Genomic DNA, 25,370 nt, shown 5'->3' on the forward strand with positions numbered 1-25,370 from the left:
AATTGAAAACAGGACGGATAAACACACTCAAAGAATTGACAAACAAGATGCAATAAATGAAAGAGTTGACATTAACAACAAACCACTTGGATGCCCCACCCCCTCCCAATTTCCTTCCTTCTCGGCATGAAATTCCTGTATCTAATTCTCCCTACATGCCTGAAAAACAGAATCACACATGAAGCGCACTTTGTCTGCACAATGGGCAATGTTGCCTAAAACTATGGTAGCTTTTTAATTAAGGGAAACTCCTACAACCAATAAACATCAGTGACTTTTTGGCTCTGATGTTCTACTGAATATTGTTGCTATGGCAACTACCACACAATGCAGAGAAACCATTGATTGCAAAGACACCATAGTTTTAAGCAACGTGGTCCAGATTGTGAATGTAAATAATTCATGCAGTCTTAGACTTCTTACCAATAATTTCTCTGTGGCATCCTCTCCGACAACAGTGCAAATATCACCAAAGTTTGCAGCACAGACCTGGAAGGGGAAAACAAAGATATTTCATCATGTTTGCTCCTGCATTACACATGAAAGATGACATGCTTGAATTAATTCAGTTACCCTGCTACATGACAGCAAGAGCTTCACGATCTTTATTAATACTATCTGAAAAAGACTGAACAATTTTTGGTTGATAGTTACTCTTTTTCCATGATGTACATCTATGTTTAATACCAAAGATATGACAAGACACTTAATTCACTACGCATTTACGTTGATTGGAATAGTGGTGGGTAAAAGCATACACGCTGTAAGGAATTATAATCCTGAGAAAGAATGGTTTATAAGCATATTACTGCTGAAATCATCATAATGGGTAGTAAGAAGGATTACTTGGGATTTAATCTTCCTCTGTTTTGTTTTGTTGTTGTTGTTGTGTGTTTGTTTGTTTGTTTGTTTGTTTGTTGTTGTTGTTTTTTTTGGGGGGGGGGGGGGCAAAATAGCACTCATGGCAGGTGAGTGTATCTTAAACAAACAAAAACATACACAAAACCAAATAAAAAGCCTCCAATCCAATCTCCTGACACTACTTGGTTGACATTTGTTTTTTCGTCCAGGTTGAAAGAGTATCATTTACGTGAACACACAATAGTCCTTCATTATTGTCATATTCTGTTCGTAGTAAATAAAATTCAGTCAGGAAAAGGTTTGTGGCAAGCTGCATGGTCGGTAGACTGACCAATGACATCACGCCATGGCATCGAACACTGGAGGAAGTGATGCCGAAAGTTTTTGCAGGGAAGTACGGCTCAATAAATGTTTCTTTCCTTTCAAGGGAGCATGATATCGAATGCCCCATGTACACAGTACTGCAATACTTGCCACGTGTTCAATCAAAAGACTGGCCGGACTCATTCATTTCACATTATCAGGTGTTCAGCATTATGTGTGAGAGCAATTATTCTATGAAAGTGAAAGTGCTTTTTGCAAGGCACGGACTACAGACACAATTTTGTTGCAGTTGCTCTCTTGCATATGATTAGGCATATGCAGATTAGATTCAGAAGGTTTCTACAGCAAAACAAAAAATACTTCAGCTTCCCATAAAACCTTTACATTTGGTGCTAGAAGAGTGCTGTATGAATGACTGAACACACACACACAAAAAAAAAAAAAATACCGGTAGGCAGGAACCAAAAACCATACTTATCAAATACAACTTCCTGAAGACTATATTCTCTTTTACCAGCACAGATACAAGTCTGTAGGGCACTAGATCCAGCATGTTATCTGAACAATTTTGATGATTAATTCTGACAAATGTTTTGACAAGTTTCAAGACCTAATTGTGTTAATTAATTTGTTTTGGAGAAGTGGGGCCAAAAGCTTTTCTTCGAAGTGTTGCGTCAATATCTCTCTCACACACATACACACATCCAATAGCCAAACATGATTTTATTGAGGGACATTTTTAAGAAAAAAACATTTCATTGGGTATGTACAGTGGTGTGTATCTGCCAAACATTTTGAATTGTATGTTTATATACTCAAGTTTTGACATGCCATCTTGCCTTATCAATGTCTTCAGAGACTACATTGGTCTCTTGGATATCAAATATCAAATATCAAACACAGCACGTTCACACCAATCATCGACTGATAAGGGAGATTTGAATTGATGCATAGATCTATGCAGGCTTACCTTTCGTATATGAAATAGGCTATCTTGGCACAATTCTGTAAACTGCGGTAGAAAGTACTTCTCTGTGATCTCCTTGCCTACAAGGGGAGCCACCTTGCTCATGAGCTGCATGGAAAAATGATGTTTGTGGGGTAGACAGACGAAAAGGATGACAGGGTCAGTGGGATCGATTTACACTACAGTGAATCACTGCATATACAGTGCACTCCCGTTATAACGAACAAGGCTATAACAAAATTCCGGTTATAACGAAGTAAAAATTTGGGCCGTAACGCTATCCACTTTATGTATTTTTATTGTTTATTTGTTCAGTTATAACGAAAGAAAACTGCCGGTCACGAGGACTTTGCTGTAACGGGAGTCCACTGTATTCAAAAAGACATATGAAGCAAAGGAGACAAAAATCAATTCTGAATATACATTGTATCAGTTGTTGGCAAACCATTATCTCCACTGCAAATCAATCTTCAGGTTTTGCATATTGACAATAGTTTTGATCTTCTTTACTTTGTGTGTGTGTGTGTGTGTGTAATTGAAACAGTAATGTAATAGCTGTGAGTAGTCGGCAAAAAAAAAAAAAAAAAAATGTATGCATATCAGTGATGGGAAACCACTGTGCCACACGATGCATTCTGTGGCAGGTTAACTCTTCCACACAGCATTGATCATAATTTGCACTCAAGAGAGCAGAGGAGTTAGCCAGGTGTAGCTGACATTTTTTCAACCAGCCTGATCATGACACAAAATACAATTTCGCACATGGCCGGTGAAGGTGCGCAAACGGAACTCGGCAAGGCATGGGCTGTGCGGCAATGAGAGCAAATGGGAATATACGGCCATCGGGGCAGCAAACGATTCACAGCATTAGGGAATCGCCTATTTTCTCGGCACAGGGGGCGCAACGCTGCTTAAGACAAGGGGGATAAAGCCCCCTTGCGACGGTTTGCAAAGTGCAACCTGCCGTCTCGCTCAGCCCCCAATAACTCTTCATTAAGGCTTATGAGCAAACTCTGCGATATGAGCGCAGGAATGTATCAGGTCTGTCACTGGTGGGCGTCCGATGTCTGCCCCCTGGAATGTGTCATCTGCAAGGCAGGCTCCCATGGATGCTGGCCCCCTCAGGGAGGCCGCAATTACGGCCCTTTGCCAGTTTGAGGCGAGAAGCATGCGAGAGCAGCTCCTCACCATCCCCATTTGCATATAAATCACTGAACCTGTGACCTTTGCCTGCTACTTCAAAATTGTTTGATAATGTTGCCGGCTAAATTACATGATTCTCATAAAAAAGACCGGGGTATCTGTCAATGCAAGCTCACTATACACATTGGTAAGAAAACTGGATTACTCTGTCTGTAGCACAAAATCTTGCTCTGCACTATAAATGGGGAAAAAGCATCTTTTGATATCAATCTAGAAATGACAAGAAGGGAGATCAGAGTCTAGCACTCACTGGGATATCAAAAATTCACCTTCAATGCATTCTTTCAGACTATTACCCAAAAAGAACAAAGCCAACTTAGGGTGCTTTGGGGGTGTCTCCAGGGGAACATGGTATCCATATTTCTATCACACTGGTGGTAACATCTGCCAAGTTTGGTGAAAATTTGACCAGATGCATCTTTGAAGAAGAAGAAAGTGTGAAAATTGGCCCCTAATTTGGTACTAGCCCTAGGTGGACCACCCCTAGATCTGCCATGAACAAAATTAAAGGTTTATTCACTAACCTATTTACTAGAAACATTTCTGGTTTTATAGAAGATCTTTTTTTTTCAAAGATTCTCTAATTTGGGACCCCAGGGGCCAATAGCACTCATTTGTAAACATCATATTCTACTGCCCTAGCAATTATACCTGCTAAGTAGGTGAAAATGTGACCATGCATTTTCAAGGGGATGAAATGTGAAAAATGATCCCCCCTTTGGTTCCCCCCCCCCCCCCAAACAGGGTCACCCCTGGGTATGACATGGAAAAAAAAAATGAAATCGCACTCACAAACATACTTCTAGAATAGCATTTTAGCTCTATCATTTACGATTTTATAGATATATAATTTTTTTTTTTTTCAGTTAAGATTCTCTAATTTGGGGGTTCTGGGCCCCCCAGGGGACCCACTTGTATATCAAAATACATATTCTGTCACCCTAGCGATTAAAACTTTCCAAATTGACCATGTGTTTTTCAAGGAGATTATGAAAATGTGAAAACTGGGGGGAGCATTTTGCCTACTTGAATGACTGAGATCCTATCACCAAAGGGATGCTACCTACCATGTTAAGTGAAAATCACTCATAAAAGGATACAAAGAAGCTCACAGGCTAAAAATGTAAAAAATTTATGCATGACGCACAGCGAACTAGAGAACTTGTAATAGCGCCATAAAGCTTGGTAATAAAAGAGCGGGATGGACGATAGTATTGCAAGCACGTCATTAAGTGTGTCATTGTTAGCAACCACTGACATTTCAACAAGCTGAAAATTGATTTAAACTGGTATTTCATTACTGAACAGTAATCAGGTGTGTGTATTTTTTCAGGTTAACACACAGAACAGGTTTGGGCGTTTCTTTTTTTCCTATCTTAATACAATTGACATATTAGCAGAGTAAAATTGAATCAGACCTATGCACCAATGCATTTAAAAGTCCCTTCATTCCAAAAACTATGTTGACCTCTACTGTTGTCTTTTGGTCTGTACATAACTGAATCACTAAATACTTCATGAAAATATGTATAAAATATTTTGAAATTTTTTTTTCTTAACTTTTTTTTGTTTCAGCACCCAGTGGAGTCCCACCTCTATTTAAAAAAAAAAAATCCTCCAGATTATCTTTATTCATATTTCAGCAGTGACATCCTCCTCCTGTAACATTGAGTTGAACAATAGACAGAGATGTGTGCCTTACCATTCACTGCTACGTCACAAATTTGTCTGAAACATTTGCACAAAATAAGGACTTGTGGTGCTGTTGTAAGTGCAGGCAGTAGCAGGAACTATTGTTTAAATATATATGATGTATATTTTCATTAAGTATTTGTGATTTCGTCATGTACAGATCAAAAGGCATCAACAGAGGTCAAAATACACTTGGCTTGCAGGGACCTTTTAAATTACTAATTACTCCAGGGTAGCAGAGGAAGAAGGTGCTCACATCAGACGTTACTCTCACACATGATCCATCATCCAGTTTGATGCTGACAATTAATATGACAGTTCAAGAAGCTTTTGATGGTAGCCGAAGACATCTCGGCAAAGATGGCAGGCGGATGGCAAGACGATGGGGGGCAGTCACCGGGTGGAAAAACAGAATAGTGAGATTGCTTGCGAAATAGTCAAAATCTCACTACCCATGTCTTTCAACCGGGGAATACCACTCTCCTCCGAAGCTGTCTCAACCGGCTGGCCAGAAAAAAAAAAAAAAAAAATCCTCAGCGATCCAGCAAATGTTGGCCCCATCCAGAAATGATTCACCGCACGCCTCTCTTGCATCTCTCCAGCAGAGCCCGGGATGCGCAGTAACTCTTGAGTAAACACATCCACAGTCATATCGTACTTGATTTAAGAGGTAGAGAATGATGGCCGACGAAGAACGGCTTGGAGTCGGCTTTTTAGAGGCAGGGGTACTCCTTTGTTCCTCCAATGTGCACGTTATCACTAATCACCGAGATGTGTGACAGCTCTGTGTCATTTTGACTGTAGGAATTTCATGTTTCCTCCGCAAACAAAGGCCTACCTCTGTCGAAGCAACGTGAGCTCAATTACATATTTGTTTTTTTTATTATTATTATTATTTTTCTTTAGACAATACTCCCAACTACGCACTGACTTGCCGAGATGGGTTCTCCAGTCTTGCCTTGCCCGTGAAGGAAAATGGCTTCACGCAGCACATCTTTATGCACATCTATGGCTGCCTTCTTGCCACTGTGCTGTTTCATGCACGTGCATTTGTGTGTGAGAGTGTGTATGTGTGTGAGAGTGTGTATACAATGTGTGTGTGTGTGTGTGTGTGTGTGTGTGTGTGTGGGCCGGCTTGACATCTGTGAGTATGACGTTAGTGTGGTGAGTGGGAGAAGACTTAGCAGGCAAGCGACACACAGTTGGGTCCGTCTGGAGTAGAAAGGACTCATGTACAGCAGCATCTTACAAGGTGAAGATGGAGAAGTGTAGTATGTTTTTCAACAGCGTGCATTGCTGGCTTCTCATCACACAGTATGTATGTTGATCATATGTGTGTGTGTGGGTATGCCTGTGCGCTCGTGAAGGAGAGAGCGAGAGAAAAAAGACTGCTCCCTATGCGTTCTCTCTAACCCTCTCTCGCTCAACTTGGGTAGCAGCTGCATGAATAATTCACACACCGCGGTACGTCACTCCCCCTGTTGTTGATTAGCGGCAAACATGATGTGCTAGTTAGCAACATCTCTCGCTACCTCTCATTAATACAGTAGTCCGCATCAAGATCAATTCACAATGTTTTGACTGGGCCATTTGCCTGGTAAGAGCGCACTTGGGCAGACCATGGAGAAACCATACAAAAAAGTGCAACGAAAACACCACCAAAATTATAAATTGCTGGCGAATGTGGCTTCTGCTGCTTTGGAAAACAACTCAATTTGTCTCGAATCTTCTGCATGCTTGTTCAGCAATTTGTTTTTTTCACTGCAATCCAAGCAGGAACAGTTCAAGCTCAAAATAAATTGCTGCACACATTAATTTTACTATTATTATTATTTTTTTTTTAAATCTTGGTTGTTTTCTACTGTCCACTAGTATGAGAATGTAGTGCTTCACAGTGGGACCACTGTCCTTACATAATATTACAAGGCATGCCTGTCTTATTCATCGTCTCCATTAAATCACTGACTACCACTCTATAATGAACAAATGCTGCACACTTGCCCCAGAAGTTGCAGCCTCATTAGCGGAGACCAACTTTGTGAGCATCCAATTCCCTGCCCCCCCCCCCCCCCCCACATCTGAAAAATAATTTTGTTGAGACTACAATGGAAAACATATGTGAATATTGCACGCACATGCAGAATTACCAAAGCCTTTAATACATGTCTGTCCTCTCCCTCCCTGTCCCCCCCCCCCCCCCCCCCCCCCCCCCCTTAGGTCCTCCTGTCTTTAGAACTGAAGAGAAGTATTTCTTGGCCTTTTTTAATATTAGAAAGACAGCTATGAAGGACAAAGAAGTCTATCTCAGTAAGAGTTTTTAAAAACACACCTTGCTTGGCATTTGATTCCTCCATTATCAGTAGAAAACTAGTACCTTATAACATACCCAAACATAAAGAGCCAATGAAAAAAAAAAGAACTCTGCAGTGCATCTCTTGTTATGATAATACTACAAAAAACAAAGTGCATCCTGTGAGAAAACTCAGTGGGAGATGGAATACATCACAGCTTTAGATCAGTGATCTATATACAAAAATATAAGGTTTAATCGCTCACTAAACATCTCCACCAACATCAGACATTGCTGTCTGCACACAATGGTTCCATGACATTTGCTCCTGCAACAATTGCTCCCAGGAAATATCTGCATGCTAAGCGAAACATAAATTTTACCCACAAACATAACCCTAAACTAGTTTGCAGACACAAAGCCTTGTAGGTCGTAAAAAGGAGTCTGCGCCAAAAAGCCTACATGCACCATAGCACTCTCCCATAGGCCGTGTACTGTAGCTGCTCCCGACAGTGAAGGGAATACTGTATATGCCAAATATTTGGCGAGGTTTTTATTTTCGCGAATATCGTGAGACAGGTGCTATTCGCGAAATTCAAGACACGCGAAAATATTGACACTGATCCCAATATGAATGTGGTGTACGCGTGTACTTACTCTCCGTTCAATAAAGGACCCCAGGATCGCGAATTTAACCACTCGCGAAATCATTTTCAAACCAATTCGCGAAAATTTAGACTCGCTAAATATATGGTGTATACAGTATATGGTAGGCCTACATGCAAAGACCCTGAAAGGGATGTTTTGGCACAGACTCCTTTGCAATCGACAAGAGCTTGTGCTTGTAAACCAATCCTCACCCTAATCCTTACATCAAACTAAACCTAAAACCCTATCACAACCATAACCCTAACCCTAACCGTAAGTCCTTGGAGAGAATAAGACGAGCAATTGTTGCAGGAGCAAATGTAGAGTCATCGTACACAACACCTTGCCATTTACTTGCTGTATACGGTGTTATTTTCGCGTACAGATATTTTCACGAATGACGAGGTCACAGACATTTTCGTGAGATGTTGTTTTCGCGAATCGACGCTGAAACTTACGTTAATGCTCTATAACACAGCTCATGGAGTCATTTTCGCGTGTTGTTAAATTTGCGAAATTTGCGAAAATAACAGCTCATACAGTACTCTGTTACTGCGAACTAGGTTCGAAGCAGACTAGTAAAATTCACGGGCCAACATTTTCCTCTGCAAAGAGTTCTGCGTCAATGAAAAAGAAAATCACTTTGACTTTGCCCATAATCAATCTGTCAACTTGAGCATTTGAATGACAGCTGTGAATGACATTTCTTTATTTCAAGTAGATATAGTCCTTATTAAAGGGATGGCATAGCTCTAGTTGAGATGGGGATTCACATTTTGCCAGTTAATAAGAAATCAATTTTATGAAATATCAGAGAGCATACAATTCTAAGAGGACTTCCAAGTTTATGTGATGAAAATTGGTTTTGAAATGGCTGAGATATGCAGAAACAAAGGGGTCCTAGTAAAACATGGGACTCACCTTTTATTGTGACCATTTTGTTTTACTTTGTTTCTGGATATCTCAGGATATCTCTGGATACATCAAATAAACTTTGAAGTCCTCTCCAAATTCTATGCTCTTTAATATTTCATAATTAAGTGGTTTCTAATTACTGTGCAAAAAGTTAAAACCTGAATTCTCATTTCAACCATACTATAATACCTCTATTCCGGTCTACATCCAACTAACTATGCCTCAAGGCCTGCATGTATTTAATACAGTTCCCTTGTATCCTTAAACCTCCATAAATGCATTAGTCTGGAGGAAAACCAATTCCACTGATGTGCTCCGTCTCTTGACAACTCTGCTACTCATGCTCGTCAGGCTGTCTAATAGTCTGAAGACAAGACTTGCAGATTATTTTCCCCATATGACACATAATCCAATGAAAACTGGGGGGGGGGGATACAGGCCAAATGCCTGGAAGCAAGGCTATCATAACACTACAAAACACTCACCGCCACTGCTTCTGTCCGGTAGTCATCCGAGCTGTCCTGGCTGGAGAGCTGGACGATGACTGGACAGACCTGGTCCTCCATGTCTGGCCTACCCACCAGCTCCTGCTCCAGCAGGACCAACAAGGCTGCTTGGCTCGTCTTCCGCACCTACAGCGACAGAGGCAAGTCGCATAAGAGATCAAGATGTTTAGTTTCTCCAACCAACATGCCAAGTAATTCAGTTACCGCATCTACATTTCCATGTACGGCTGAAACACAATGCAGGATTCAATCACAATACTTGAGTAGGCCTATTGCATAGAATACTGTAAAACACAATATTTTCGCGGCATGAAATTTTCGTGAATAGGAGCCGACGGCCTTATTCGCAGCATGAAATTTTTGTGAGTTGCCTCTAACATTCAATGCATATATTGTAGACAAGATATCTAGCGTGCATTTTAATTTCGCGAATCTCAGCTCTCTCGAAATTCGCAAAATTAAAATGCATGCAAACATTCCTCGTTTTACAGTATTACAATGCCACATACCTCACTATCTACTGTACCTATCACTGAGATAAGACATGACAGTGGTCTGTCTGTGAATTAGGAACTCAGAGATTCATCACAGAATTAATCCTATTCTTCTTCCTTCATCCAGGCATATTAAAACTTGGTATACTGGGTGAACATTTTATAGCGCTACCAATTTATACATGCTATCAATGCATGAAATGAAAGTTGCAAATTGCACAGTGCACACCACATGCAAGGGTGAGCAAAAGCCATTCAACAAATTACCACACATTTGTATTTAGAAGAATTACAATGTATCATGTATGGTCAATATTTTGGGGGTTCAAAGCTTCCCACATTTTTGCATTTTCTTATTACAAACAAGGGGGGGGGGTGCTGGTTAATGCAAACTTGTAAGTGATAGCACTGCACTTAAACACGAAAAATACAGAAACTGTTGTGTGTTAGTGTCCACTTTCAATTCCCATGAACCTTATTCACAAATACAGTACCTCAAGCGTGTTATCTTGTTTTTTACCCATCTGTATCGACTCTCAAAATGATTTTTTTTTTCTGGCTATTTGAGTTAAGCATATTGCCTAGACTGCAATTATCTATCCAAGAAATTAATCCAGGTGGACAAAGAAAAGATGCCATTCTATACCTCTGCTAAAAGGGGTATGCAGAAATAGGAGCACTGCTACATTCTCCTCATCGCGCATATGGAGAAAATCACATGATCGCTGGAGCGCAGGGGGGGGGGGTCTCTCGAATAGGCACTGGAGACAAAATTGCTTCTCTGGATGCAAGCTGCCATCTTCCACAGGGTTCAGAAAGTTAATGATATGCATCGCTTGCCAATCTCCCCATCTCCCTCTCTGGAAAAGATATTCAGTCTCCACAAACACTCACACACGTATAGTCAACTTCCTTGGCCCAAGTCATCCCCCCCCCCATGCCACCCTCAACCCCCCCCCCCCCCCTTCTCCCACCAACACCAAAACCCCCACCACATGTAAATATTACTCCAACAATATAGCTGCATATTGCCCGCAGCCAAAATTGAGTCATTCTCTTTCATTATTCTGCCGGAATATTAATCCCTTTTCTCCCGGCGGAGAACTCTCCTTCTGCCGCTCCAGCGCAAACTGTTTGCGTGATGCAGGCTGCTACAAAATGTGGGTTGACAGTAAGCTGTATAATGTTCTTACCCCTTTATCCTTCCCTTCAGTATAAGTTTACCGGGCAAGTCAGTAGCGCCCCTTCAACCCCGTAGAGGAAAATGAAAATGATTTCAATGGGATTATATTTCCATCAAAAATACTATGATTAAAATCCGCAGTGCTCTTATTCTTATTTTAACACTCTGGCAGCTATATTAATGAAGAAAGCTACAAACAAATGTTCTGTCATCTTTTTTTCTTCTTCTGTCAATTTGTTTGTTTTGTCTGCCACTAGAAAACATGGTGCATCAACTTTAATGGATTTTTTTTTGGGGGGGGGGGAGAGAGGGGGTAGGATAAGTGCATTACAATAAACTTGAATAATTGACCATCTTAAAGACAAGCTTGATTTCTGTGCATTGTTTTAGGGTATCTCTTACTTTCTTGTTGTTTTGGTTGTAATTTTATACCAGTAAGGACACCACTGACAGGGAGGATCAAACGCAGAGCCCTGGCAGCATTACTGTATAAAACCTCTTGCCTAAATTCTGACAAAGTTTGACAGGTGAAAACAACAGAAAACTTTACTTTCAGTGCAAACTTCAATGTGCATGTTTCTGTTTTGTCAATGTAAAAATTTCATTTCGACAGACGTACAATTTAGCAAAGTGATGCTTATCCCTCCGTCCAAGTTCAAAATCCCCACGCACATCACTTAAGGAGAAAATTTCATTACAGCAGATAACAGAGAAAAGCCCCTCTCTTCTCCAATAAAGGAAACTCACGACAGCCTACGCATACGAGGCAGGAAGTTCACTGGTAGGTACATCCAAATGAAAAATGCCCGGTTCTGCGATACATGCATGACCAACGGAAATGAATCAGACATTCAAACTGCCCCTAGGCACAATAGAAAGGTAAGAAATCACTGGAAATCGTTTTGTCGGTGCCTTGCATGGGATATAGGACAGACAGGTTTGCATTTCAACTTCCCCCTTGCAAATGCTGCTACGCAGGAGTTGGTATGTGGCACTACTTTTTCGCATGGACTCTGACCCACATAAGGCAGCGAATGCGACCTCCTGGCGACCCCAGGTCACATTCCTGATCTGTATTTATGGCAACTTGCATGGAAACTGCCAAAATGATTTATGTTTCTCTCCCTCCCCCCACAAAAAAAGAGAAAACTTTCTGGGAGCATGATGGCAAATAGCATAATGTAGCAAATGATCACTCCTTTCAGATTTTTGCTTTAGCTTAACATATTTGTGATGAAAATGGATTAATTTTACTGCCAATATAACTTGTTCCTTCCATCTCCTCCCCTAAGAAAAGCAAAAATGATAATAAAGTGCTGTGCAAAGAAAGCATAGTGGCTGTTCTCTTCACTTCTCATGTACACTTCACTCAATCATTCATGCGTAACAATTCTCTCATACCTTATTATGCCCCCCCCCCCCCCCCACATACACACATTAGGATAGCTAATGGTTGGGTTGAAATTTGATAACTGTCAAGATGATCTACTCTTTCTGTCAAATCCCCCTCCCCCAACAAAAAGGAAGAGTCTATAAAAGCATAATACTGTTCTCTTCTCTATTATGCAAATTCTTCACTACTTTCAACCATCCATACTATCCATGAATTGCAACATTTCTTATTTCCTCTGGATGTAATAGCTGTTGCAAATTGATAAGAGTAACTGCAGTCCACATGGAAGCCAAACGTGGTTGTCTGGAGAGACGAGTTACATCATGAATGTGAAAAGCGCCACATATCAACCTGACAGTTTTAGAGGTGGATGCTGGAGTACATGTGTCTACAACCCTCTACATCTTGGTATGAAAACATCAGTTTAAGAAAAAAAAGCCTAACGTCTGGACATTCAGTCGAGACTTTCAAAAAGTCATATAATGGCTCCTATGTGTGAAGAACAAGAATTAAATCAACTTTCAGAAAAACTTGATGCCATGAGCATATGAAAACTTTGTAGCATAAAATTACATATTGCACACTGCTGAGGTCGAAAGGGAAAAAGGGAACAGAAACATCTGAGAAATTTATGAGATACTAACTGCCAATCATACATGTTACGCATCATGAAATTGGGATAATGTAAGTGTTCTTATCCCACATATGAAGCTGATGACAGGATATCAATCAAAGAAAAAAAAATAAAAATGTCAACTCAATCTACGAAATCAATGCATTTCGGGAAGTAGGCACCTAATCAGACAATTCATAACTTCTAACGACTTCTAATTATGCCTCAAGTAGGTTAAAAGCTTTTTGGAAACATAAGAAAAAAAAACAATCAGAATCCCTGTGGCTAGGACTATAAAAATATTCTACTGAAGTTGTAACTTTCCATATTCTTGGCTTCCATGCAATCGCATGAAAACCTAACATGGTGGCCTAGTTTCCATTACAAGCACTCCGCCTTCTTCTGCTTCTTGGCTGGAACATATCACATCAATCGCACAAATATCACAATATCCAATGATCTGCATCAGTCAGAATCGACTGTGTCAAAGTGTTGGAATTTGTCAGGTCAAAGGTGAAGTGCTTGCAGAAATAACATCCCCACCAGCATATGACCCCCCTCTCTCTTTCTGCAAGTTGTCTAGATGCATAAAAGCTTTGTCTTGTGAAGATATAACACACCCCTTAAACTGTTGGCATTATATATTTCTGTACAGAACAAATAGAAATATTCACTTCTGTCATAATATTCTCTATTTTTAATGCACAAACATACATACACACAAACAGACAAATCGATGCTAATCAGTGGGTGCAAACTCCCAAGAGCAGGTGCAGCATGCAGCGTCAAAATGACTTTCTCCTCATCTAGGAAAACATTCCCACAGTATTTGTTTCCGGACAGATAAGATTCCACTGCTACTCTTGACAGTTGAAATGCTGTCATTCCTATGTTTCTGATCTTGTTTCATTTTCTGTTTTCTCTTTTTTTTCCCTTTTGTTTTCTCTTTTGTTTTCCCTTTTGTTTTGTTTTGTTTTGTTGGTTTTTTGGGGGGGGAAGGGGGTGAGTAGGGGGATGGATGCAACAACGACAGCCAATAGGAAGAACATTGTATATTTTCTGACTTCTATTCCAACGAGAAAGAATACAAACATCTTTTCATTTTTACTTTTTTTTTTCTCCAAACAAAAGAGTAAATATTTAACAAAATGATCATACTTCACACTATTCCATGTTCTTGCACAATTCTAAGAAAGCTGTTGGGGGCATTTTGCACCAATATCTGAAAAGCACTAACACACAAGTCATACAGATACAAGGAGCCAAATAACCTGCACATTTATGGTTCATGACAGAATGTAGCTGTGGCTACATCGATGACACATCACGGGCAAAATGTGAAGAAAATGCAATTAACTTGTTGTCTACGGCCTCGTTTTGAGGAGATGGGGAGATGAGGAGATATGATGAATACGGCGAGGCGAGACGCTTTTGAAACTGGCAAGCTGGCGGGGGATGGCATGCAACAGCTTTTATTGGCTGCAAATGAGACAGATTTAGCTTGCAACAGGTGAAACCTGCCACACGCAGAGAGCAGAAAACTTGTGAGCATAGCAGAAATACTTGCTTAGTCTCGTCTTCTAGACTGATATCATAATTTTACGACCACAAAGTATACAACTATGGATGAAAGAAACATGATGACCTATTCATCCCCCCCCCCCCAAAAAAAGTGTAAAATAAAACAAAACCAAATCTGAAAACTAATCCCATTTCAATACACTCACACCTTGGGTAATAGGTCAATCCTAATTATCCTCACTATTCTTACATGACATGATCTCTATTTCTCTATTTCACATTGGGTGTTTTCACATCAACCCGATGTTTTGAAATAGAGAGCTATTTTCAGAATCTCGAGCTTATATTTTCATAACCTGATGACGAAATAGTGGGCTATTTGAGGTGAGAAAATTTCTCAACCAAAACTCAGGAAATTTCCGAACTAGCGGGACGACTTGTGAACTAGCGCGCTTTATTTGATCATGTGAATTCGCCTCAAGAAAGAAATTAGCGCGATGCATCCCATCATGCGGCTGCCTAGTGTGTGTGACCGGATCGATCGAGGCAACTTGCACACAAGTCGCGGGTAAGTTTTTAAAGGCGCGCTCTACCAACGCTGTTTGCGCATGCTCAGCTATCAAATTAACTCGAAAAAATTCCAGGCTAATTGTCTTTGGGCTGATGTGAATAGGAAATTAAATAGCGGGCTAATATGCTATCGGGAAAAAAAATCTCGAGCTTGCGGATTTTCATCGCGCTGATGTGAAAACACCTATTATTCATACAAGTCTTCCATACATTTGATATAGGCATGAAAATGTACATAGTCTATGCATCTGACCATCTTCACCTAACAATGGGATTGTTAAAGAAGCCACAATGAACAGTGTAAAGATACTCTGCAGGGCGGGCTGACGGAGCTGAGGGACTGATACGAAGTTGCAGGTATCTCCAATGTATATGGTGAAATGAAAGCAACTGCACAAGGATATCTTCCAGGAAAAAATTTAGATCATTCAAAAGCAATTTGAAATTCACTACTGCCTGAATATCAGAAAATCAAGACATGGTTGCCATATGGGCATTGCCAACATAGCCAGTGTGGCAATACAGATATGACATAAGAAGTGTCACTCCTTAAGAAACTGTCTTGGAAAGCAAGTGATCGTAATATTGCAATTTCTTTTTGCTTTAATTTTACTCCCCCCCCCCCCCCCCCCCCCCCCCCCCCGTATGTTCATGATGCATCCTCAGTTTGTAGTTCAAAGACAAAGGAATTAATGAGATAATTCTAGTCAATTTTCAGTAATGTGGTTTGAATAGCTTCCCAACTTTCTTTAGTCTCTTTCACCTAATCTTCATGGGGGGGTCCCTCTAACAATTTGTGTCTGTCAGGTAGCGCACCACGGTCGGTAGAATGCAGTCTTGGATGGTAGTAGGGAAGAGCTGCTGGTGTTCATGGCATAGCATCGCCACATGCGGAATCTGCTCCATCAGCTCCGCACGAACCATGGGCTCTGGAGAAGACGGAGAAGGGGGGGGGGGGGGGGGGGGAATGGAAACGGGATGAGAGAGACACGTGTGAATTTGCCGCCACGAGCCGAAATGACCATGTCGCCCTGCACAAAGCAGCATTGTTCCGCCCGTGCAGGGCAGGCACGGGCATTCTGAACAGCTCTGGGCCTGAAATGGCCATGTTGCCCCATCTGAGAGACAAGCGTCTTAACACTCATGCAAAGATTCCTAACAGCCCTATAACAAGGGAAACAGATTGCTCTTTGTATGTTAAAAGTAACATATTTTGAGTAAAACAAGAATTCCGACAGACTAAAATGTTTGATTTTATCCTCTGCCAAAGAGAGCACCTTTCCATTTGTGCAAACATTCTAGGTTTGTACATGTGCCTGGCTATATAATCACTGAAGATGTTTCTTTCAGGATCTCCCTAGAAGCATAAAAAAAATCAGACACTCCACATGAAACACTGCCAATACTAGTAGGCCATCTATCCTGCATTGTGAGCAGAATGCACAAAGTATCTGCAGTGATATTGCATCGCCTACTATACCCCATCCCCCACCTCCCCCATCCCCCACCTCCCCCCCCCCCCCCAAAAAAAAAAAAAAAAAAAAATTGTATGGATTTAGTTGCAGTACATATACCAGCAACTCAGCATGAAGGCTCTTCAACAGGCTCTGGTTTCTAGAATGCTTCACTCAATATTGCAACCGATATCATCTCTGCATCCATGTCGGAAATTAAGAGCCTCAGAGGTAAGGGAGGGATGTGCAATAAAGACTGGCAATTTTCATCAAACCATTGCAGCACAACAGGGGTTCCTCACAGAAAAAATTAAGAAACTATATCACAGCAGCAAATAAATATATGCACCAACACTTAAGAATTGATAAAATATATGTGATGTAGTCCACAATACCATATAAAGACAATTGTATTTTTTTTTCATGAATTGAATTACAGCATGACATTTCGAGGCAACACCAACAGGGGAAAAATTTCCTTCCACATAGCAGCAGCAGCAGTTTATATCGGAAGTTTATCTGAACATATGATGCCTGTTATGTATCTGTTGTTTAACAGGTTACGTATGCAGCGCATGTTTGCACCACAAGAATGCTTTGGTGGTAGCCTAACATGGTATTTACCAATATCCTCAGACAGGTTGTTCATAGCCTCCAGTCCAGCGTCCCGCTCTTCGTCGTTATCACATACCGACCTCAAGGTATCCAAGAGGCTTCTGGCTCCCATTTGTCTGTAGAGGAGGATTGAGGAGGAGGAGGATTAAGGAAGAGGAGGAGGAGGAGGGGAAGGAGGAGAAAAGGGTAAAAAGGATGAAGACAGGTTAAGTCAATACATCAATAAACTACAGATAAAATACAACAGTACAGTTCACCCAAATATGCTTACTTTCATTTAAGATTAAGATCTTATATACTGTGGCCTGTTCAGTTTATACAACAGCATACCTTGTGTGTCTGCCCTATTTACTGCAATTATACGCCTGTATGCATTTTCCTTGTCAGTTTAATACAATGTGTTCCTTTTGGAAGTATGGGGATCATTATCATGATTATGATTATGATGTTGATGATTATCATCATTGCTATCTCATCACTCTCTTATATTCATCATTATTAGTGAATTGGTATTGATTGTTATCAATGTGACTGCCATCACAATCAACACTGTCATCAGTATTACCTCCCGTTTGTTGTGCCCCATGTCCCCACTCAAATTAAAGAATGCACTGACACTGACTAGGGACAAGGCACATCTAAGGGAAAAAAAAAAGTTGGGGCAGAACCTTTTCAAGCAGTGACTTCACGCCCACTTTTTATGATCGTATACATTATATCAAATCAATTAGGAGCCTCAAAGGAAAGCTGACAAGTAAGAAAGAATTGGTAATAAATCCTCCCCTCTCCCCCACAAAAATTAAGGCAGGGTTGCAATATCTGATTCTGTGAAGTTCATTCATCGCTCTATGCATTTATTCACATATATTTTTTTTCTCTATGTGGTTTGATGCGAAGATGATTTATGTCTGCTAGCATTTATACACTTGAACACCAGATTTATGACTCCATATTTGCACTCGCAAATCTGTGTACCTCTGATGGATTACTGTCGATGCATGTCTCGTATTTGCCCAATACTTAACCGAAATGCATTTCCAGGAGAGCCTGAGTCAATACACATCTTGAGGGCTATTGCAAAGATGTACGGTACTTGGTATCCAAAAAGGTTGCATACTGTAACCTCTCTTCTGAAATGTCTCAGGAGATTAAATAGAATCTACAGCAGCTAATAAGATCGTGATGCTCACAGACTAAACAGATTACAGAGGGCAAGCGCCAACTTTATGAACATTAACCAACTCTGAATGCCAGCATATGAAATTTGACGGGAAAAAAAAGTTATGAGCTAAACATTTTTAACATGGAAGATGAGAGTAACAAAAAATACCAGCATTTGTCTTATTCAGAGATGAAAGTCATGAGTCACATTATATTCAGCATTGCAAAGAAATTCTCCCATATAGTAAAAGTAAGAAAATGCTCATACTGTAAAGAAAACCAACTCAACCTTCCAGTAATCTTACAACGCCCCCCCCCCCCACACACACACACCTCACAAGCAAAAAGGTGGTTAAACTCAAGTTCCTACATATTTCTGGTCAGCTTTTAAATTTTTTCTTTCATTTTGAGGGTTATAAGGGAGAAAACTCTGCAAACATTGTCGGTGGATTTCTGTGGACCCCCTCAACACATGCAGACACCTCTGACCTAGGAAAAACACCAAGGCATCGCGCAAGAATAATCCCAGGCTGGAGGGCAACCGGGATCTCGATCCAATTGAAAGATTGGCAAGGGGGCCCTACCTCCCCTCCTGAGAGAGCCCAAGGAACACCAAGTGTGCAGTAAGAGAGTGAGACGGAAAGAAGGAAAAATGATGAGTTGCGAAAGGAGAGTAAGTAAACTTCCAGAGGAAAATCTAAGAACACATCAATACAGTCCCCACAAGTGTTCAGCTCACATTCACCTATATTTGAGAGAATAGCATTACAAGTTGAGTCACAACTCTGATAAGATGATTGATGGTGCCCCACTCAAACTTGGCCTCATGCAATATCAAATCAATTCAAACTAATTGCTGTGACTAAAGGAAAAACAACAAACAAGACAAACAAATACAAAAAGTCAAAAAACAGGAAAGAAAGAATCCCCAAGGAAATGAAAAAACAAGCAAGATGCAAACAACTGATAAGCAATACATATACCTCAAAAGGTTTCATAAATGTGTACATTGACACGAGCACATGTGTATGTGTGTCCCTAATATGCTTTGACACCAAATTACTCTTTGCTTGAGCCCTGCAGGGGGAAAATAGAAGAGAGTGAACTAAATGCCTTTATTATCAGTGTTTGATCACCTGATTATTATTAAGAAAAATGACAAGAATGACTGGCCTCTACAAATATCATTGATGTTTCAAGCCCTTTGTGGCTTTTGTATGAAACACATTCCTTATAGAAGGATTTACGCGGTTATGCGATTCCTTTCAATGATCCGTGAGTCTGAAAGAAGGCTAACTTGCTATACCCACCCCCTTTCTGGAGTAATTGGAGATGCAGTAGATGAGGGGAAAAAAAATAATAATGGGAAAGTCCTTCAGCAGACAGGGGAGCTAGAATCTCCGCATGACCTCTTCAGGTCATGACCCCTCAGAGGTCAGCAGATGGCCTGGTGATTTGCCATTCTCTTCCCACTGCCTGCCTTTTGTGTGGTTTATGGGAATGTACCCCAGTGAAATGACGGAGTGATTAGATTACAGCTTTTTAGGCTGGAACTGGAGAAGGCTCCCTGTGAAATCCCCCCCCCCCCCCCTTCCTCACACATTCTTCTCCTCCTTTTCTCAAGACATGTGGATCAGCGTGCACCCTTCTCATGTATGTAGGCCAAGTTTACTCAAACCTTTTCTATGTGAAGGTGAATCACAAGATTATTACAAAGCGGACATAAAAGAGTCCCCTCCCGCATTTTCTACAGCATTTTCGTTTAATTTTAGTGCTGTTAACATGAAAGCTGGTAATGAGCAAAACGCACAAAACAGCAAAGATTGTTTTTGGACGTATTTGAAGCAACCGTTTGTAAAGTTATCATGTGGCTTCTATGAATTACAGTGGCAGGAGACCCATTTTTACTAGGATCCATTTTGTTTTATTTTGTTTTTGTATATCTCAGCCATTTCAAAACCAATTTATGTCAAATAAACTTTGAATTCCTCTTAGAATTGTATGCTCTTTAACATTTCATAAAGTGGTTTGTAAGTATCTGGCAAAAGGTTAAAAGCTGAATCCTCACCTCAACCAATAGGGCCTACTATGCCATCCCTTTAAGCATGGCTTAGGCATGCAAACCAATTTCAAGAGATACTGAATAATCAAGGTAGCAATTCCTGTGCCATTTCAAGTTCATTTTTGGCATTCAATCAAAACATAAGCACCTCAAACCTCTGTAATCATGCCAAAATATTTCAAAAACAGAAAGAAGAAGCACTCCAATAATTATACAACTGTTTTAAAATGCATTTCAGTAGGCCTATTTATTCTGAAGTTTCATACTGTTTCATATTCAAAAACATGAGCATTTTTTTTTTCTTTTTAACATTCTGACAACTAAAATATTCTTGACATTTCAGTTCGAAGCAATTTTTATTGTTTATCATATCACAGGATATTTGATCTCTCTGCTAAAGGGGATTCCAATAAAAAGGATAGGTTAACCTGGTAATGTTGGTGGTTACAACTAACAGCTTTCTATATTATTATTTGTCATGTGGTCAACCTGAATTGACCCATACCTTCCCAAGCCCCCCCCCCCCTCAAAAAACAAAAACAGAAATCAATGAATAAAGGTCAAGCTAAAATGCTTGATGATCTTTTTGTCTCAATACGACAGATCAAAAAGGTCTCATAATTTCCCTTTCACACCAATGAATTGTTTTCTTGTGCATAACACTCATAGAGGGTTCTGACAGGTAGTTCAGAGGGGACAAAGGAAAAAGAAACAAACAAACAAACAAACTGGATGAAATTTACTTCTGACCTTCAAATCAGGAATACCACTGGGTTGCAAAAACTGATGCATAAAAATACAAACTGCTAACTGTGCACAAGAGATGTTGGCAGAAGGGAGCAGGAAAAAAAAAAGAGGTAAAAGCACAAGATATTTCCTCTGTTCATCCGTGTTCCCTCTTGCTGCAATTCTGAGGTGCTGTGGTAATAAGTTGTGACAAGACCAGTGTGCGAGAGATCGTGTAATAATGGGCCTGCTGCTGAGGCCGGCCTACTGGGGGAGGGTGTCAGCAAGTTGGAGGATGTCAGCCGAGAGAGTGGGAACCCGTTGTATGCTGGGAAAATGGGTTATCTCTCAAATGCGCCCATGGAATTTTCAGCCCCTGCTGGTGTGTTACTAGTCCTCTCTGCACTCAAGGTGCATGAAAATCTGAATCACCGTGATATTATATACCAGGGTAATTCTGCAGTTTATTTTGTGCTGCATTTGCATACATTTTAGGAATTATTGGTAAATACTGCAGGATTTCATCATAAATGACAATACACCTTCAGTAGCAAAATTGATTACAAAGTGTGTATGATGAATAGTAGTACCTATGAGACAAGTAAAAGACCAACAGTGAAATGAGTAAAATGGAAATTCTGCCAGATTACCATTACAATGTAGCTGGCTATGCTTACAATCCAATCTGCTCAAATCAGTGAGTGAAGACACTCAGAATATAATGTGAAATAGAGATGATAGATGATCTTGGTGTGTTGCACGGCATTGTCAGCTTTGTCAGCATGTTCAATCTACAGAGTATAGCCTATTAGATTTCTTCAAACTCATGGAGTGGGTGACTGATTAAAACTGACCTTGTGGAATTCAACATTTTCCAATCCTGTCATCTTGTTAACACTGCAGAAAATAAACCTAACTCTGCATACAACTGATGTTCAAGCTGGATCAATAGTGTTTCAGCCCTATTAGCTATTGTTTAACTACTGTAAATGCCAGAAAACCTGTAAGAAGGAGCATGTGACTGCAGTGATGAAAATTACAACATTCCTGGCTTTTTACTCCTGGGGGTGTTTCATCAATTTAGTCAGCGCTAACAAGTTGTCAGTCTCTGACAATTTTAGCAAAATCCTTGGTTTTGATTGGCTGAGATGCTCAGGGCACTGACTGTTACTATGGTGATTGTCAGAGACTGACAACTTGTCAGCGCTGACAAGCTTGATGAAACACCCCCCTGGATCAATTACCCAATTTGGAATTGTATTTTAGGTGGAGGGGCTCATAGTCGCCTTCTGGTCAAGTACACCTAAGCATCCATCTATAACTGAACCAAAACAGCACCACTAATAGAACGATGCAAATTCCCTTGTGCCACATAATTCTGCTGTAGAGCAACTTGTAGCATAGAAATGTACCTCCTTTCAGACCCGACATGTCAGAAAGAAAATCCATCTGTAGTGTACACCTTTAAATTCATATTGATGATCCTGAATGGCAGGTTTACCATGCTCAGAAGAAGTATTCAAGCTGCCAACAGCAATGTAGGCCTACTCTATGAAACAGAATTTGCAAGAAAATATCTTGGCTTGATATTGTACTATTCCTCATCTCTGAAAAAGCTAGGTCAAATTAAAGGGGATTTCTACATACAAAGCTATGGCTCATGTTAAAAGAAAAAGTCCTGGTACCATCTCCAAATGGAAGGCCATATTGCGGGATATTGGTGGAAACAATAAACATGCTTTAGCATGGTGGGGGGGGGGGGGGATAAAACATTATCCACAGAGAAAGAAAAAGAGACTTTATTACACAACAGCAGCATGGACCTTAACACCTACAGGATTATAGCCTGGAAGTACAGGAGGCAGAAGATTACTGGGTACCACCATACTGGCACCTCCATCACATGCTTGTGGGAATGGGAACAACTATATCAATAACAACGCAGCAACAGCAAAAGAAAATGTTTTTACACAAACAAGACTAGCACTCTGCTCTGGTGTGAATCTCCAAGTGTTGATATCACATCACTCTCTGCAGCCAAATTAATTTCCTCACTAGTTGGACATTTCCATTCTTGTCTCCGTCCTCTTTACATTTCACATTCACGCAGGCTTGTGACTAGTATCAAGGTGCCAAGGGCAACTTCAAATATTCATATCATCCACCTGCTACTCCATATTGTGAATGATTAGACACCATGTTTTTTCTTTTTTCTTTTTTTTTTCTTTTTTTTTTTTTTGGGGGGGGGGAGGGTTTGGTTATGTATTAAACTTTAATGATGAAAGCACATACAATAGTTGAGTCATCAAGCTCTACTTGTTTGTGTGTGCTTTGCTCTCAAGTAAAGACAATAAATGCAACCACTGATAACTGCCTCATCTTTCCCGAGATTTCTTATCAATTTCCCATATCTTTTTTGCCCACACCTGCCCCTTCCCTTCCCCTGATCACTATACAAGCTTTCCACCCCCCCCCCCCCCCCAATTAAAAGCCAGGGGGTAGAGAGAAGAGAATCATTACCTGTTGAAGACATTGTCGCTGTGAATGTCCTTTCGCAGCCTGGCCAGGGGGGAGAGCGCCTCCTCCTGGGATGGGGTGTCGATGGCTGAGCTGACCATACCAACCTCTCCGTCCTCCCCTTCCACTGCAGGGCACAGGAAGAGAATCAAAACAATGGATGAGTATCACATGATGGTATTGTCTCTACACTTCAGAGATAAAGCACACATACCCCCCCCCCCCACACACACACCCACGCATACACACACAAACACAGACACACACACACACACAAAACACAAAGTCTCATGTACACTGTGGACATACCGATCAAGTACTGTAAAACCCAAATTTTTTTTGGACATGGAACTTTTGCCAATTTCATGAGGAGCTGCAATTTGCAAAAGTAATATGCGCATCAAAATTTCTGTTCACACAATCCAGCTGGCCTACGTGTAGTATACTCGTAAATTCTTCACAGTCAACAATTCGCCAAAGTTTCAAGATGCGCAATAGGCTGTTGGCTCTAATCCGTGAAAGTTTCATACCGCTGGTTATAAAATCTGTAAAGCGAAGGTGTCTTCACCTTGACAGCAAAGACACAATGAAGAAAGCCTAGAGAGGTTGACTCTGCGTACAATTAACACCGTGCCTCATTTGAATACTAGAGAGCCTCATTTCACATACAAAGCAAGTGGTTCTTTATCAGGGTTCTACAATTTCTGCCAACAGAAGTGATATAACACAAACGCATGACGACTAACGTAACGAGTAAGACAAAAGAAATTCGATGGCTTATCTTTGCATTTAGGAGCACTGCATTTTATTAATGCAGCCTTCCAGGACAACCATAATCAAAGATATTGTTCTCACTTGTCCTCAGGGGTAATCAAGCAAGAGTCCCACATTCTGAACAGGCAAGAGCCTACCAGGTATTCACATTAGGGCCCAACGGTTACTTTCAGATGCCCCTGGCATACTATACTTGAAAGTGAAAGCAGGTTTGTACCACCCTGCATTGAATGTTGAACGTACATGAACGATCGTCACCTTTAAACATTACCTATGCAGCTGAGTAATCAATCAATTTGCCGGAGAAGGAAGGTTTCTGTGTAAGTCACACTGAACCAGTCTCCCAAGATTTTCCTGTGCTGTGGGGACCCAGTTTTAGTACAGGCAAAAAACTGTACATCTCCTTAGCCTGTCATTCTTCTCGATGTGTTTCAAGGCTAACACACTCCCTTAGAAATGTGCAAGGTTAAATTGAGGGACAAAAGGTTTGCAGGCTATCCCTACAAGAGAGAAATGGTCCTGGAAGTAATAAATCATGAGAAATTTTTGCTTCTAGCGAAATACACGTAGATGTTCCACACCAGTCAAGACCAAAAACTCCAGCTTTTACTAACAGCGCCTTTTCTAAAGATGCTCACTGCTGAAAGAAGGTGAAGTACAGGAGTCCCCTTCTGTTCTCAAACAGAACTGATTGACATACAATCCTTGCAATTCATTGTAGTCCTCAGGGTCACAAGGTTGCAGATGTATGAATAAGTTTTGCACTACACACATCTGCAAACATTTTAATTTTTTTGAAACAAAATACTTTAACCATCTCGAGAATAAAGCAAGACACAAAATCTCACTGAATGTGGACAACCAAGGAGCATTCTGCGCAT

General features: G+C 40.6%; 1 protein-coding gene across 2 annotated transcripts in view; it reads right to left on the reverse strand.

The window, feature by feature from the left end:
• Window positions 1-25,370, reverse strand: part of LOC139721477 (serine/threonine-protein phosphatase 4 regulatory subunit 1-like) — a 64,376-nt gene that overhangs the window by 12,149 nt on the left and 26,857 nt on the right. Inside the window, exons 2-8 of one of the 2 annotated variants that reach the window (XM_071632794.1) lie at window positions 23,719-23,842; window positions 17,259-17,365; window positions 15,972-16,109; window positions 15,204-15,208; window positions 9,386-9,532; window positions 2,156-2,260; window positions 424-489 (exon numbers count right to left, since the gene is read on the reverse strand). In XM_071632794.1, coding sequence (XP_071488895.1) covers window positions 424-489; window positions 2,156-2,260; window positions 9,386-9,532; window positions 15,204-15,208; window positions 15,972-16,109; window positions 17,259-17,365; window positions 23,719-23,842 — 692 coding nt within the window. Of the gene's footprint in view, window positions 1-423; window positions 490-2,155; window positions 2,261-5,303; window positions 5,428-9,385; window positions 9,533-15,203; window positions 15,209-15,971; window positions 16,110-17,258; window positions 17,366-23,718; window positions 23,843-25,370 lie in introns of those variants that run through there. The other variant, XM_071632793.1, reaches the window with a different exon arrangement.

Source organism: Diadema antillarum, unplaced genomic scaffold (genome assembly GCF_040938485.1).
Source record: "Diadema antillarum isolate AM-2024a unplaced genomic scaffold, OU_Dant_1.0 scf00000143, whole genome shotgun sequence".
Classification (NCBI taxonomy): domain Eukaryota; kingdom Metazoa; phylum Echinodermata; class Echinoidea; order Diadematoida; family Diadematidae; genus Diadema; species Diadema antillarum.